Source organism: Mya arenaria, chromosome 10 (assembly GCF_026914265.1).
Source record: "Mya arenaria isolate MELC-2E11 chromosome 10, ASM2691426v1".
In the NCBI taxonomy this organism is placed as follows: Eukaryota; Metazoa; Mollusca; class Bivalvia; order Myida; family Myidae; genus Mya; species Mya arenaria.
Window position 1 is genome coordinate 27996026 of NC_069131.1, and position 17107 is coordinate 28013132.

A 17107-nucleotide genomic window follows, 5' to 3' on the forward strand; every position below is an offset into this window, starting at 1 on the left:
TGCTGTGGCCCATTTAAAATAATTTATGGCACCAGTAAAGCAATAGCTTGCTTACCTGGCACTCGGCATTGATGGGTAGTACTGGTAAATATGGAGTACTCAGTCTGTTTTAAACGAGGAAAGTTCATATTTCAACGCAAACATTTATTGAAATGTGCGCGTAATCTAAAAAATCATTCAATTTGCAATAGAAACCGCGTGTCATTGAGGCTTTTGAAATTGAGGGGACTTCCTATTTATATGCATCTTCAAGAATACAATTTAAAAAACAAGCTTTTTTATCCTTTAAAGGAGATATGTCACAAATCATCATATATGTCAAGCATGTATGATACAAACTTAACTTTTTATATAAATGATAAATATGACAAAAGTAAACTTAGGTTTTGATCGAATGAAAAATATTACAATAGGAAAATCGTATAGATCACGAAATGCAAGAAGGGGTTTTAATGTTAGAATATTACAGCTGCATCAATACAGTTTATCATACACTAATTGTAATGGTGTTATACATTTCAGTGCCAATATTTTATTAAAAACTAAAGCAAAGGCTAAACTTAATTGACACAAATGTGGGCTCACAATATGATTTGGCAAAAAATTGTCACATTGATTCAACGTAATTTGTATTTAATTTGTATTGTGTTTTAGCTTTTTAAACTGTTTATGAAAAAAAATGCGAAGTAATGTGAATATCTGATAATAGTAGGCGAATCGTATATCAGATTAAAATAACGCAAAACCCGAATAAATATTCGACCTTTTTGTAATTTAAGCGCACCAAAGCATGATATAAAATCATATTTCTTTACATAAAATGCATTTGACGCCATTTTAAGTGTAAAATACTATGCGTATGTGTTCAAAAGATAGGTTTATGGCGATAGATTTATATAGCATTTGTCTTGCATTTTCCATTTCGTGTATACACATAGTAGAGACACTTCGTATGTAATACACCATTACTGAGGTTCGTATCTTGTATGTGTGGTCTGTTTATGGTGCATGTATATGTATATACATGTGGTGTTTATACGGTTGTTACCCTAGTTATTGTCTTTTGAGCCATTGCCTTGTGTCCCTAAACAGGCTTTATTTTGGAATTTTCAACTATAGGGTTTGTCCTTGTAGTGTTCATTTTATAATTGATTAATATTTGAGACGCTATATGTTTAAAATAATGTTTTTTATATTCATATTTCTTAAGGAAGTATTGAAGTCCAACATACGGAGATGTTTTGCTGATTACATTTATACCCACCTAAATACCACTGCAACTTTTGTAGCATATACATTTTGCCAGATATAAAGCATCTGTAACAATCTAACATACATTTGGCAGGGTTCTCTGATATGGAGAATGTTATAAACATGCAAATTAGTTGTGACATGTCTTTAAGACGTATTTAGAGCATACTTTTTGGTGTACTAGTAAACGTTTCACAACTTTTGTAGACTTTCCTTAAACTTTGATTCAAACAAACAAGACACTGTTCGTTTAACAAATTATTCTTTCTTCATGACAATGAGCATATATAAAAAACACAACTTTCTACAACGGAACATGCAAATGTATTTCGGCATCGGGTTTCTGACTGAATCTGTTAACACATTTTATGTTTTTTTTCTGCAACATAGCTGAATGTATTAAAGAATTACCTTACCGTTTAAACAGTCATATTTTTGTAAAATACAGGACTTCATTTGCAACGAAATTTTTTGTATTCATTCGGGATTTTTTTCTCTTTTTTTAAGTAAAAACAATGATTGAGATTATGTCGCACATATTCGGATTTTTTTATAACATTGTGTACTACAAGTAATAAAAATATTTCATTGAAAATAAATATAAACATCTTATGATATTTCATGCATTTCTTTTTCATTTGTGTAAGTGTTGTTTTGGGATTGACATTCCAACAATAAAAACAAATCATCGGCCTCATAAAGAAAAGAAACTCAAGCACACTAAAATGGTTTTATTGGTATGCACAACTGAACATAAATTCTACCCTACTTAAACCATACCATTGCTACACTTGCATCACATACTAAATGCCCCTCTTTCATGAATATAGAGTTTACAAAACAAGATCTTCTATTTCTTTGTTTTTACCATTTGAAGCATGGCAGAGGTTGTGATACCTAACTGTCTAGTGGACGTTATGTTGTTGGTCGGTGTTGACGACAGGTGTACACAACTCAGCCCCTCGCACCAGGTAACCGTTTCGCACATGTTTCTTCCCTTTATGCATTCAATGACTTATTTAAATGAAACGAAACAAGCTGTTATTGAGGATGAGACGTGTATGAATGTACTTCGCAGGTTCACGTTCAGGTATTATTCTTACAAAGCATAATTACAGTTATATAATGAGCAGGTGCATGTATAGAGCGTTGTAGAAGCGAGTGACTCATACATAAAGACGTAGAATGTTGCCTTCGTACATTCCATTGTGTACCTGTTTATGATTATAACACATGAACATGTCTCGTTTAATGGATATAAGTACGCGCACACGCGCGCGCGAATTAACTTTAATTGATTTGCATATTTTATTATATTTTTTTGCACTTTTTTCGAGCAGAGTCAAACATGAATAGCATATTAGCCTAATATAATATATGCTATAAATACTTCTGGTAATGTACAACTGTTTCCGTTTCATATTAAGATCTGAATATATTGTAATAAAACAATGTTGTATCTAGGAAACACAGCTTAAAGACAGACGAATTATGGACACAGAATACGAGCCGCAAGTAGTTTCCGCCATCAGTGGCACAGATATGGTCAACTTTTTCCCCTTTCCATACAAAGACCAAACATATCCACCGGGTGCTAGAAAGGTAGTTGATTTTTGGTTTATTAAAGCCATGATAGTTTGCCAAATTAAAAGAACAATTAAAAACTTTCGAGTCTGTCATTCTATTACATGGTAATGACGTCATTTATTCCCTTGATTTGTAAATTTATTGCAGATATGACTGCTACGATTGAAACCAGAATAAATACGCTCGCTTGTGATCTAATTGAGGCACTTTTCTTTTTTTTTACTTTAATGCACACTTATAACTTGATAGTCTATATGTTAGTAAAGAGATTAATTTGTAAAGCAATTGTAAATTGCATGTTTCTTAGGAGTCGCCGCCATCGCTTACCGACGTTTTCTCGAAAACGACTGTAGCAGGTCTGCAAAGACAGTCTTCACGGTACTTACCATTGACATTTCATTGCAAATAATTTACGTTTTTGTATTGTACAAATTGTGGTATAATTATAAGTTTTGATAATAAATTTTGAATAATGGTTATTAAATTGATAAACATTTGTTGATTAAAGAAATGAGCATGTTTATACATAAGTTGAAGCATTTATGTGATTGCATGTGTATTTGTCTTCCCTATTATTTGTGTATTTTTACATTCTAATATTTTTTTAAGAATAAGTCCTTTTATTGATAGTATTATATTTATTTCTAGTTTCAATTTCATACCTTTCAGCGTATCAGAATCAAACTTTTCCGTTTAAGATTGTTATAATATTGCTTTTACTCATTTGATACATTTCCAAGAACAAACCCTTTCCAAAGAAGCGCCTCAGTGAACCCGAAGACGATTGCAAGAACGATGTCAATCTTCCACTCCAACACAGGGTCACCGGCTGTCACAATACCGACACTACCAATCAGCGACGAGGTCATTAAGTCCATTCCCGCCTTCTGTTTTCCAGGTATGACAAATTAATCCCCGCAGTAAAAAGGGTTACCGAGATGTATGTGCACTTATGACTTTGTTACAGCTGTGTGAATGCCTTTTGCAGTATCAGAAATGTCAAGGAAATATTTGAGAAATGAGAGATAACTTGCAAAAGTCTGGGCCAATACGGCAACCGGTTCCAATAATAAAAATATCATCCAAATGGAAAACTAAACATTTTGATTGATTTACAGTCTAGTCAATACGGAGATTTAGCATTTTGCCTGGCGTGAGAGCTTGGCCAGTACCAAAATTAAGATGCTGATTATATATCACATAGTAATAGCGTTAGGTTGGTGTTGTTGTTTTGTTTGTGTGTTTTTTTGGAGTGGGAAGAAGATAAATATAATCAAAGGTAACATGAATTAATAAAGATTTATTTCTAAAAAAAAATTGGGGACGTTTTTCTATTGGATGTGCTGTTTTGCCCTGCAAAATTGTTAGTATCGTTTATTCATTTAAATTAAAAAGGTTGTCCAAGTTAAAAACACTCTAGTATAGGTGTAATTCTGGCATTAGACTTTAGCTGGGTAATCCTATATACTTTAGCGGTGTGGATCCGGATGCAGTGTGTAATCATTAATTCATAATCAGCTTAAGTCAAATGATACTTCGTGAAATTACGTGACAAATAACACTATTTTTTACGCCTCACGACAGATAATACATAAGCATGTTTATTCTAAGAATTTATTTTATCGTTTGCACGGACCATTGATAAAGCATTTTACTTAATTTAAAGGTTCGCCTCTAACGTTCTAACATTTCATCTTAAACTTTAATACTTTAATCTATTTATAAAAAAATAAGAATGAGAGCTGTTTTACGTTTGAATTTTTTCGCAAAATAATGTCATTTTATAAAATTCCTACATAAAGTACGAGCTTGGTGATTATCAGGTAAGTACATCTTATTAGTGATGTGCTAGTCCTTTAAATTCCCATGCTAGATTATCAATCGGAACACCGCGGCCAAACGACGAGCATCTGGTATATTATGCTGGTGCATTAGTAAAAGTAGATCCTAATATCAAAATAATAATATTAATCAATTGTAATGTATTGACGTGTAGTTATTATAACTAAGTTCAAATTGAGACCCAGTCTTTATTTGCATATTTTATTCCTTAGGATTCCTAAGAGTAAAATCCTTAGGCTTTACAACTTGATGTATTTGCAGTTTAGTTAAATGTTAAGAATTGTAACATTGTAAACCATCGATTGACGTCTAAGGGATAATGGTCGAGGTGCTCCGATTGGCAAATTATATCAGTTAAGTTTTTTCAGATCACGAATTTCGGTCACACCTTGCAGGTTCTCCAGCCGTTCCTAGTTTTTCATAGTTTTGCTAGTTTTTTTAAGTGCTCCTAGTTTTTCCTAATTTTTCTAAAATTCTCCTAGTATTTCTAGTTTTTAATGTCTGAAAGTTTCAATTTTGTGGTTTCGTTGTGTTTTAAAGAGTTTCTTGCGGAAAACAATGTAGAGATGTTCAGCTGACTTGCCTATGCTACTGACAGTAGTGGTTTCGTGTCACTGATAAATAGTTTGGCCTTTACCCATGGTGATTTAAGGTTAGACTATGCTGAAGTGACGCCAAACAGAAGGAAATTTACAGTCAGCTGAACACTTGTATGTATGGTAATTGGACAGTAAAGCAAAAGTAAGGTAATACTTTATCTGATAATACCTCCTAGTTTTTGTCTCAGTATTCCTAGGTTTTCCTAGTTTTTTCCTCGTTTTCTCTTGAAAAATTACTAGTTTTCTCCTAGTTTTTTCAGATTTTATGTTTTCGGTGCAATATGAAGTTATACCAGTGAAATAACAATAGTGCAAATATTTACTTTAATAACTGTTTTTTATTAGTTAAATCCCTTTGAAAAAAACTTGTACCTAGGGTTTGAAACGGCAAATGATTTCAAAAATATTGATTTTATATTCAAGTAAAATAATACACATAATAAAATGTGAATAAATAAAAACACAAAAAAACACTTACCCTTTTTCAGGAAAATGGTTTTAAAACTATTCTTGAAGTGCTCAAAAAATACTTTCGTACAAAACCATAACAAACGAAATTAAATGCTCGAACATAGTTTCGATATTATATTATCCATTATGTATCATTTCAAACTGTCTGGCAGTGAAATACGAACTGCCCAGAGAAATCGCACAGTAATGAACTGATTAATAAACTCTAATACTCCACCACACGTCAAATGTCAACATCTTAGCGTTTTCACCACTCTCAAACCTCTTTTGGAAACCCTACTACAAACGAATTAGACTGATATCTGACACTGAAGGGGATTGAATCAATCTCTAATACGTGGAAACATGTTTTTAATCTAATGTTAATACATATATTTTTTTCTTTATTACACTTTCTACCTTTCAAATATTCATTCCGTTAATAGCGACTAGTGTAATCACTGTCCTTGTTCAGTTGAGAAAACTTATGCACTTAATGTTATTATTGTTGATTGTTAATAAAATATATGCTCTGAAACACGGGCAAACAATACACTTTAGAAAACTATATTTGATAACTATTTCTTAACAGAACGGCATCGATTAGTCTCTGAAAGTAACCTAAAAAGAATCAGAAAAAAATGTTGATTTTAGTGTAAGATCTTTTCTCACGCTGATTATAGAAAAGCCATATTTTGATTATGACACGCATGAAATAAAAGGCGAGCTTGCACTGAATCAACAAAATTCATATCCTCTATTTTTCACTCGTGATCATAGGAAATCATTTTATGACACCCTTGAAATAAAAAACACTGATTTCACCATATATCTTCGATTTATTTATCTATCCAACACGTATATTATAAACTACAAGCACACTGTTTTATTTGCAGATGGGTTAAAGTTACAAAGGGAACAGCCAGAAAGCTTGACCCATTCCTTTGTTTTAACGGATATCACAGGGTGTCAGAAATATGCAGCTTGTCTGACGTTTTACCGCTTGTTCTCTGTTACCAAGGTTGATTTAAAGATATTGTTACCTGGGGCCAATTGTTTAAAACTGAATAAGTTATCCCCATGTTACCTTTTGGTTAATTTGCACATGCAAGCAATTTGATTGGTCAACAATTTTTGGCTTAAAATATTGACCAATCAGTTAACATTTTGACTTACATTGAACAAACCAAAGATTTAACCAGTTTTAAACAATTGGCTGTTCTCTTTCCGAAATGCATTGCAAAGCCTCTTTTCCCATTTCCTTTAATTTGACTTGCGTTATGGTTTTATTTGAAATAAGATATTGTGTTTCATGATTTAGATGAAAATACTTCAAACGAATATTTTTTGTGATAGATTTTGACATGTTTATTTATTGACTAGTGGGTAGTTATCGCGGAAAGACTATTCACTAGACTGGGTTCTCTTGTGTTATAGTTTTAATGAAGACATATTTGCTAAGAAAGACTTGTTTAACTGGCCCACATTTCTCGAAACATCTAGTCGCTTATAACAGAATTAAGATAAGCTCACTATTTTTTTTAAAAAAATGATATTTTTGTGTAATAGTAACGTTATGTTTTTTAAGTTGAATATAAAATATTCGAGAAATTAGGACCAGGCATATAGTTAAAAACAAGGCAAGTCAAACTAAATCATCGCTGTATATATATATCATTTCACCCGCTGTATTTGGTCGTATTTAGATCTATTTGTTTTCTTAACTTATTTTAAATGCATTTAGTGTGTAATTAATTAAACAGATAAACATTCGTGGTTGTCCAACTTGTTTCGAATTATCATAACTTGTTAGGAAATATAATGCGCATTTGGTTCAGCCATCTGAAGATATCAATATAAATGTATTGGCTATATAGATATCAATTTACATGTATTGAATACAAATATATATTAATATACATGTTGTTTTTTTAATCCATAACACCTCTAACTACGACTGCAGCTGCAACTCAGTATAGTGCTGTATCTTCAGATGGCTTCACTCCTCACCGGACTAAACCTGCTCCCTGCATGCATGCATTTATACTCACTAGCACTCACAAAACACGTTCCTATGCTCACTGCCTTACCTTCTACCGTTCAGCTTTAGTTACTCAGGTGAATATATATATATTGCCACTCTAAAATGCATAACATTTTCTGTTATTATTATTCTCGTACTATGTAGTTAGTCATGCTTATGAACTCATAACTTGTGATAGTTATATGCGCGGGTGAAGTTTGACTCCGATATTAATATTGTCACTCTTAAATGCATAATAATTATAATAATTAATAAAGTTATTATTATAAAGAAAGTTATACTCATTTACTTATTACTGATATGAGTAATGTATGTGTTTTTTAAGTTTTTTTTAGGCGTGATAAAATCTTGCCCCAATTTCTCGAAACTTCTTAAGCTTAACAGGCTTAAGTAGCTTATTTCAATTAGCCAAAATACATACTTAAATTGAATTTTGATAAATGAAAAATGGTTTATTGTGATAATCATATTGATAATTCCTATCTAAAGCATAAAAATTCTTAAAGAAGTTAATATTATGCAATTTATTGAACACCAAAAATAGTGAGCTAAGCTTAATCCTGTTATAAGGGACTTAAGAAGTTTCGAGAAATCGGGGCCTTATCTCCAGTTTTCCGACCTACCCACGAACCTAGATTTTTTTGTTGCCTTGAGAAATACTTTTTTAAGTTGAAGTGTGTTTGGCTATAAGTAATACCAGTGATGCTAAAAATGATAGTTACTTAAGCATTTTCTTTTATTACTTATTTTGGTTACAGAATATTTCCAAGAAGCATTTAAAGAAAAGAATATATATATATTTTATAATATCAGATTTACCAACCCACCTTCCCTTTTTTACGTCTAAGTCATTAACCCTGTGACTCTAGACAGAGTTTAACTTTGGGGAACTGGGCTGGTCCCTTTAGTGTCCATTATGTTATTTTTAGATAAGTTAGTACTCATATGGTTTATCTAGACAATGCAAAACCGTATCTTCATCAGCAATTTCTATATTCCGATACGGAAAATGCTGTATACTTTCTGCTGTTCTTCATTTATTCAATAACTATTTTACAGTAAAAGCTTGCATTGCATGTTAACTATTTCATATGATTTTATTTTGAATTTTGCATAGTGTTGTTGCATTTTGCGCAAATATTGATATTACATCTTGACATGTAGATGTGCGTCTTTTTGTAGACTGGTAAACACATAAAAAAAATGTAGATGTGCGTCTTTTTGTAGACTGGTAAACACATAATCGTCAATAAAATTGGCGAAAAACTATCCGATAGTTGCGATGGAAAGGACGATGTGCAATGTTACCTACCACTGTGCTGCGTTGTGATTTCAAAATGTCCATACTACTCAACATTGAAGGAATGTCTCTCCAAGTAAATAAAGGACATCTGTTTGTTTGAGTAATTTGAGTTGAACTGTAGCCAATTGTATGAGACTGGTTAATTGTCCGGTTTGGACAAAGACTCAAAGATATCCAAAATACGTAATTGGCCAATATTTAACCAAAATTTACTTCTAACCAGTAAAATAAGTTTTAATAAGTCTACGAGCAAAATGATAATCTGTAGACAACTTACCAAAGTTTTTATACAATTGGCTTCGATTGTATTGAAATGTTTAGTTTACAATAATTATATCAAATATTAAAAATAACACATGACATGTTTTATTTTATATCATACTAATCTATTAACATACGGTGACGCAATGATAAAGCAATAATTCCATGCCTTAAAGCTGCACTCTCACAGATTGAACGTTTTGACAACTTTTTTAATTTTTGTCTTGGAAAGAGCCAATTTTTGCGAAAATCCATGGAAACCAGTTATGTAAGACTGATGACAAAAAATCAGATCGCAGATTTTTGTATACAAGTTCAAAAATTGATGTTTTATGCATCTTTCTTAAACCCATAAAACATTAATTTTCGAACGGAAATATGAAAATCTACGATCTGATATTTTGTCAACAATCTTATATCATTTGTGTGCAGATATATACGCAAAAATTTGCTCTTTCCGAGACAAAAAATAAAAAAAGTTGTTAAAATGGTCAATCTGTGAGAGTGCAGCTTTAACACAATATAAATAAAATGTTCACAGTAAATATAGGTATATTTGGAGGTGTTGGTTGCTTGTTGTCACACCCACACCCATATACGTTAAAATGGATAGATGATTTTCATATTCATTTCAGAATGTTATCGTTCATTGAAAAAGACCCTGAAAATATGCAGACCTACATCAAAGATTACGCCAACATCTTGACACACACACCTGTACCACCAGCCGGCAACGTTGCAATAGTAACTGATTTAACTTTATATGAAGGCTTTATATGAATTTACTCTTGGCTAAGTATGATGTTTCTATCATTTTCTTTGCATTGATGGGACATTTGACGCAAAATAATCTTTGAAATACTCTTATATTAATCGTAGCAGAAAATTAACAAAACAATCATCAAAATATACTGATTTAATAGTACAAAATATGTGTGCTTTGTTTAAAAAATGTCTGTGCATGCATTACACTATACTTTTATGATATTCCATTAATTTTCAGACGTTTAGCGTATATGATCTCCCTGTCACCCTGATGCCACCCACCCATGCGGAAAAGTCTGTGATAGATTTGCCACTTCATTTGGTGTTTATGTGTTTCAATGCTGATGTTTTCCTGCAAATACTCGCGTGTATTCTTGTAGAAGAAAGGATTGTGTTCCTATCATCAAACTATGCGCTTCTAACTATTATAATGGAGGTAGGAGTGTTATATGTTCACTAAAATAATTACTGTAAAGGTTGAAGGTCTACACAAATGCACAAAAGAAACATATTGGCCAAGTTAAAAAGCGCCAAAATTTCGCTAGTATTTTTTGTACACAAATCATATGCTTTGTTTTGTTTTGACCAATAAGGAACTCGCTCTTAGTTTGTAAAATGATTTTTTACGGATTCTTGTTTTAATTACCAAATAATGTGTTTAAAATCATCAGAAATGTTTAAATTAAGAAACTGACTGCTGAAAACTATAACGAATGTGTTATTTCCTAAGACTTGCCCTGTTTTTTTTATCTCTATTTAATATGCAAATTGACATCCCTGTCAACAAGTACATACCATCTTATTATACGCATTTATCTTCACACACTACATGTTACCTGTTCCAATTATACGAATCTTTGTTTATAGTTATTCCTTAACGAACGAATACCCATTTCATTTCAGTCCATTATGAACATGATTTTACCATTCCGCTGGCGTTTCACATACTGTACAATTCTGCCATCGGGAGCTCTCGGCTACCTCGAGTCACCGGGAACCTTTATGTACGGTGTTCATTCCAGACACAAGCACCATGTTCAGCAGGTAATAAATATGTTGGGTTTTATTTTTAAATGTTCGTCTGTATGTGTCTGTAGATATCATATTTCTGTTTCTATTGACAATATAGTTAATGTTACAGCCTGACTTAAACTGGATGTAATTGCTCTCTTCTTGTTGTTTCTTTTTGTTTGTATTCATGTTAATTTATATACGCTGTTGTGCATGCTATGATGAGTGTTTTGAATATCATGAGCTGTATATGCTTGTATCTAAATAAATGTTCTGTTCTGTTCTGTTCTGTTTCTATCAACGTCTACTGATGAAGGCCTAAATCTTTAGATATAAAAGTTACAAAAACACACACAAAAAACGTGTTATGGCGATTGATGTTTATAATTATTTTTACGTATTCTCATTTAATAATATTGTTTTTATTTTTGACAATCGTAAATGACAATCAGGCAGGTTATACTGCCGATTCTTTTTTTATCATCCTGAACATTTTATGATATCGTTATCACATGAATAAACTTTGCTATTTAAATCATGTACTGTTAAGTTTTTTGTGTTTTAGTTAAAAGAAGGCCTAGATATTGTATATTGTTTACCTGGTCATCTAAAGCTCCCCATGTATACCTTAATGTTTATATGTAGAATTGTATTTAAACATACTTGGTTATAAACAGTTTAGTTTGATTAAATGAAATTTAGGTTGATGGCTTAGTGATAGTGGATATAGATGCGGGAACGATCACAATAGAGCCAGAGATAAATATGGAAGATGTTGAAATACCTGTCTTACCTTCCGATGCAGTTGACACATTCACACGTAAATGGCCACAGTTGAAAATTCAGTTAGAACTGTTGGAGACGAAAACGTATGTATACAGTTCGTTTAGATACGGTCTATTCTTGTAATATGTGATACTTATTGTAACACAATGCGGTCTTGCATATTCACGTGAGCACATATTGGGGAAATACCTGAGCTACGAAGCTAGCCAGGTGAGGTCACGTGTATATGACGTAAGCAAAATGTTGTGCTCTGGGCCGTCTGCCCGTAGCCTGAGAGTCTGGTTCGGACTTCCAAACTATGAAGTCGGCCATTTGCTTCTGAGTTGAAATATGGTTTTAAAACTCCACCATTGTGTTGCTTGTAAATAAAATGCAGAAACTTTGCGAACTTATTAAAAAACATATTGTGACCATGGACCATTGTGTCACACTTATAACAGTCACAGTCGTGTATCTAAACGTTAATATCTGTTTTGGTCACGCTGGAGATCAAACCAGTGATTACTGCTCACTTCTTATCTGCTCTTTTGCAAGCCCATTTTGTTTCAACATGGAGGCTGTCAGAGAACAACGTTTTAAAAGAATAAAAGAGCAGAACAGGTTGATTTCACACGTATGCCTTGAGCTGATGGTGAATCTGTTCAGGTTTGTCATTTTTACACTGTACTTTTAGCTTATAAACGACTGAACTTTCTGCAAAAAAGGAATACAGTTTCATTTTATTTTACACTAATAAACACTACCGGACACAGTCTTTGAAAGGCTATGAATTATAACAACATAAGTATATCTCTTACAAAATATATCGATATTGTCCAAAACTATGCACTGCAAAAATGATTATACAGACTTTAATAACAACTTCACAACACGTAATGCCAGCATCGTTTCTCTTTTTTCAGAACAGTGATATTGAAAATTCAGCCAAAATTAAAATTATTCAGCAGAGACGAGCTCTTGAAAGAACTAGGCGACGACTCTGGCTTTTATGAAAGGGTATAGTTCATATATCTTCAATATATTGATAGCCTGTCTAAGACAAATGTTAAAAAAATAACACAGATATCCTCGTTTTGAGACTGGTTATATGTTAAAATGTTAAAAAAAACTATCAAAGGTAGCAATTTAAGTAAATGCCTGCTTGCTTCGTGAGTATGGAACAATGTGGCTGCATATTACATAACCAATCAACTTCTTATGATGTGATTTACGCCTTCTAACAACTGACATCAGGCAGCGATCTGCGATTGTAGACGGAGCTCTTGTTTTATAAAGCGATTGTGTATGAATCAGCTTTTTATAAACTTCGACTATTTTAAAATAGGAAACAAAACAAGACTCACTTGATAGATAGATAGATTTATTTCGGCATAGGAAGCATATACATAGTTAACAACATAACATAGGATAAAATAATGAGCATTATTAAATACTATATCACATACGAGAAAACTATGACATACACACCAACACCAAGGATAACACAAAAAAGGGCAAGCCCTTATTTCCATTGTGGTCCTTTGTATTGGCGGCATGACACAGAGAGGCGGACCTAAATATAATCATGTGTAAAAGTACTATTGAGTCATAAAAATGTATATCACAGTCAAATCTTGATTTAGTGACACTCCTGTTTGCAGCTAGGATTAAAACACATTTCTAAAATTGTAAAAAGATATTAGCAAACAATTTAAAATCCTGAGCCGAAATAGGTAAAAACAATTTTAAATACTGTTCATAAGATGCCTTTTGATGGCAACCTTAAAACTTTGTAACCTGTTGATCTCCGTTAACTCTACAGGTAAATCATTCCATAGTTTAATTCCAGAGAAAGCAAAGGACTTAGAACCATGACTTTTGACTTTAGGTAGACAATACCCACCCTTTTGACTAAGTCTTGTACTATAATTATGTACGGAATCTTGCGAAATAAAGTGTTCACCCATGTAATCCGGAGACAGGCCATTTTTTATCTTAAAAACATGACACAACATTATCTGTTCAACTCTTCTGTGGACCGGTAACCAGCTAAGGGACTTAAAGTGGGATGGGTCAATATGGGCTCTGGAATCTAAGTCAAGTACAAATCTCATTATTTTATTTTGACAAGTTTGTAACTTATTTTTTAAAGACTGTGTCAGGCTATTATACCAAACAGAGCATGCGTAGTCATAGTGACACTGAATTAGAGACATAACCAGAAGTTTCTTGGTATGCTGAGTAAGAAACTCTTTCTTGCGGTAAAGAAATTTTAACCGAGAGTTGGCCTTCTTAAGAACAGACTCGGCCATGGAGCAAAATGACAGATTTTGGTCTATAGTAATCCCAAGATACTTGATAGATGAAGTTGATTCAATGGATGTACCAGAACAGGTTATATGCAGGTTAGATTGTGACCTAAGCTTTTGCTTGGACCCAAATAAAATTGACTCGGTTTTACCCAAGTGCAGTGACAACTTATTGTCCACTAACCATTGGCTGACCAAATCCATATCATCTGTCAGCGCCTTTTCAACAACAGATAAACTTTTACCAGATACCAGGATACCAGAATCATCAGCATATAAAAGCAATTTATTTTTGACCACAGCTGACATATCATTTACATAAATTAAAAAGAGAAGGGGTCCAAGGATTGAGCCCTGAGGAACCCCTGAGTCAATCCATGGTTCTGTTCTCTGTTTAATTCTAGTCTGTTTCACAGGAGTTATATTGTCTATCACAGATAAAAGTAACTGTTTAAATATATTCCAGGCATCATTTACACTATCACTCAGCAAAACAGGAGACCAGTCAGTAGCTAGAAGACTAGCCTGAAAGTCATCTTTGTTATAATTTTTCAAAGATCTTAAAGTGACATTGTTATGAGAACAAATAGGAATTTTACTGACTTTTCTTGTACAAAATATTAAGCTATGATCACTAAATGAAGTATGAATTACACCTGACTGAGTAATTTTATCATTATCAGACACCAATATCAAGTCAATAATAGTTGCACTTGTAGTACTAACTCTAGTAGGTTCTGAGATCAATTGTTTGTAATGAAACATATTAATAAATGACTTAAAACATTGCAAAAGAGGATAAGACTTAACTTTAGACACATCTGTATTAAAATCTCCTAATATTATAGATTCACATTGTAAAAAGTCACTACTTGACGAACATAAAGAGTCTAAAATTGTATAAAAGTTGTGTTGCACAGGAGGTCTATAAATAACACCACATAAGATAGGTTTTGATTTTGGCAAAAGTATATCAATCCAAGTAGCTTCTAATTCTTCATGATTGAGATCATCGCGTGTGTTGAATGATAAATCCTTCCTGATATATATACAAACGCCACCGCCTTGTCTGTTTCGATCCCTGCGCTGAATACAATAGTTGTTGATGTTAACCTCTGAATCTGGAACTGAGTCATCTAACCAGGTTTCGGAAACACAAATACATGCGGCTCTAGATGTACGAGCTACAGAATTAATTTCATGTAGTTTTGGTAAAAGACTTCTAGTGTTGACATGAATAAAGTGAAGACCACGTTTATTGAAAACTTTAAAATCACTTGTGGTGGAACTAGAAGTGTCAGCTGAGGGTCCGGGGCACGGATGGATATCTCCACACAACAACAAGCATATAGGAAGTAAATCGTTTCTGCTCTCTATGGTACGAGAAACATACTTTCTAGTGGACACTGAATAATTAATAAAGGTATTAAAATACACTAGTTGTCCATAGTTGACTGGTAAAACGTTGATACTGTCCGAAATATAATTATCCGGATACTGTTGAACTTGGAAATCATGAGAATCCTTCTCCTCCAGAAAACGACATGAAATAAGTATGAAAATGAAAGTTATCTTTGATCTATCATTTAATGTTTCAATTGCTCGACTGAAGCGAATAATCTGATATTTCATCTTTCAACAAATAGGTATTCAAGACAGACATGTTCAGCGTGTTCTTGAAACAGCGGATGGAGGAGCCGAGTGACTATTTCACAGAGTTTTACATGAAATCCAAAGGATTTAGCGCTTCTAGATCCTCGTCAAGCCTCAACATTACATCAAGGTACTTAGCTGTTAGTTTTCAATGATAAAATGCCATGAATTTTAAAAGACATATTTGATATGACAAATCATATCTGTTCCGATACCTCAAATACTGGCTTTGTCTTATGCTAAGTATTGGCATTTTATTGACTTGATTTGGCGTTACCCTGTGTCATTAACATTACAGGATGTTGGCTACTGAGCTTGTTTCTGTAGTTTTTTTTGATATAATCTTGAGCGCGAAACAGTGATGATATCCGCTTCGGGTGATTTTTCTTTGAATGAGTGTAATTAGCTGTATTCTTCTTTTGTTTTGCATTCTTTTTAAAGAAATGACTTGTTCATTGGTACATCTTTACTGACTAAAACCTACGTATATCAAATAACCAAACGCAAACTCTTATTTTAGTATTTCGTTTTCATCATGTATTTTTAATTCAATTTGAGGCAACGCAATTACATTTAACGAAAAGCAATGTAACCGTTATACTTTGACAATTTATTGCAGAACTGGAAGAAGAGGGAGCCTGCATATAAGCATAAAACCGGTTGAAGTGATTGAAGTTCCCTTAGAAAACAGACTCGAAAATGAGTTTTCTCTTCCGACGATTCAAGATGATCTTAATGCCTATACCACAAAGGCAGCTGAGAAGTTGTCGATGGCTTTAAAGGTACACGCGCAAGATTGCAGCAAACTGTCTTCAAGACTGGTCCTTTCGAACGACTTTCGTTTTAGTTTTAAAGACCCTTTAGCAACAGTTCTAGGGTTGATTTCTTGAAACTACTTCAGTCTGTTATAACATGATTAAGCTAAGCTCACTATTTTTGTTCTTCTATAATTTGTTAAGTATTTACTTTTTGGGGAAGTTATTTAACTGTTTATTAAAGTTTATGGAAGATACCTGTCTGATAATCACGAAAAACTAAGTTTTATTTATTAAAATCAGGTGAGAGTAAGAACTTTTGCTTTAAAAAATAAACTTCTAAATTCTCACACATAAAGTCACTCGAAAAAGACAATTATAGAGTAGGTATTTGAGTTTCGATCCTCTAAGCAGGCATACCGACACCAATTGAAATTCCAAAAGGATTGAATCTTTTATATGCCTGATTCGTTCAATGTTTTTTTGGTGTTTGTTTGTCGCTTATTATTATG

At 32.9% G+C, this 17107-nt stretch overlaps 1 protein-coding gene across 6 annotated transcripts in view; it reads left to right on the forward strand.

Moving 5' to 3' along the window:
* Window positions 1–17107, forward strand: part of LOC128205679 (DENN domain-containing protein 3-like) — a 32856-nt gene that overhangs the window by 403 nt on the left and 15346 nt on the right. For 3 of the 6 annotated variants that reach the window (XM_052907520.1, XM_052907522.1, XM_052907524.1), the window contains exons 2-15: window positions 2129–2222; window positions 2716–2853; window positions 3146–3216; window positions 3579–3736; window positions 6626–6750; window positions 9001–9149; window positions 9973–10081; window positions 10341–10538; window positions 11006–11146; window positions 11816–11982; window positions 12434–12544; window positions 12802–12895; window positions 15834–15970; window positions 16460–16622. In XM_052907520.1, the coding sequence (XP_052763480.1) occupies window positions 2130–2222; window positions 2716–2853; window positions 3146–3216; window positions 3579–3736; window positions 6626–6750; window positions 9001–9149; window positions 9973–10081; window positions 10341–10538; window positions 11006–11146; window positions 11816–11982; window positions 12434–12544; window positions 12802–12895; window positions 15834–15970; window positions 16460–16622 (1854 nt within the window). In that variant the 5' untranslated portion in view covers window position 2129. Of the gene's footprint in view, window positions 1–2128; window positions 2223–2715; window positions 2854–3145; window positions 3217–3578; window positions 3737–6625; window positions 6751–7722; window positions 7848–9000; window positions 9150–9972; window positions 10082–10340; window positions 10539–11005; window positions 11147–11815; window positions 11983–12433; window positions 12545–12801; window positions 12896–15833; window positions 15971–16459; window positions 16623–17107 lie in introns of those variants that run through there. The other 3 variants (XM_052907523.1, XM_052907525.1, XM_052907526.1) reach the window with 3 other exon arrangements.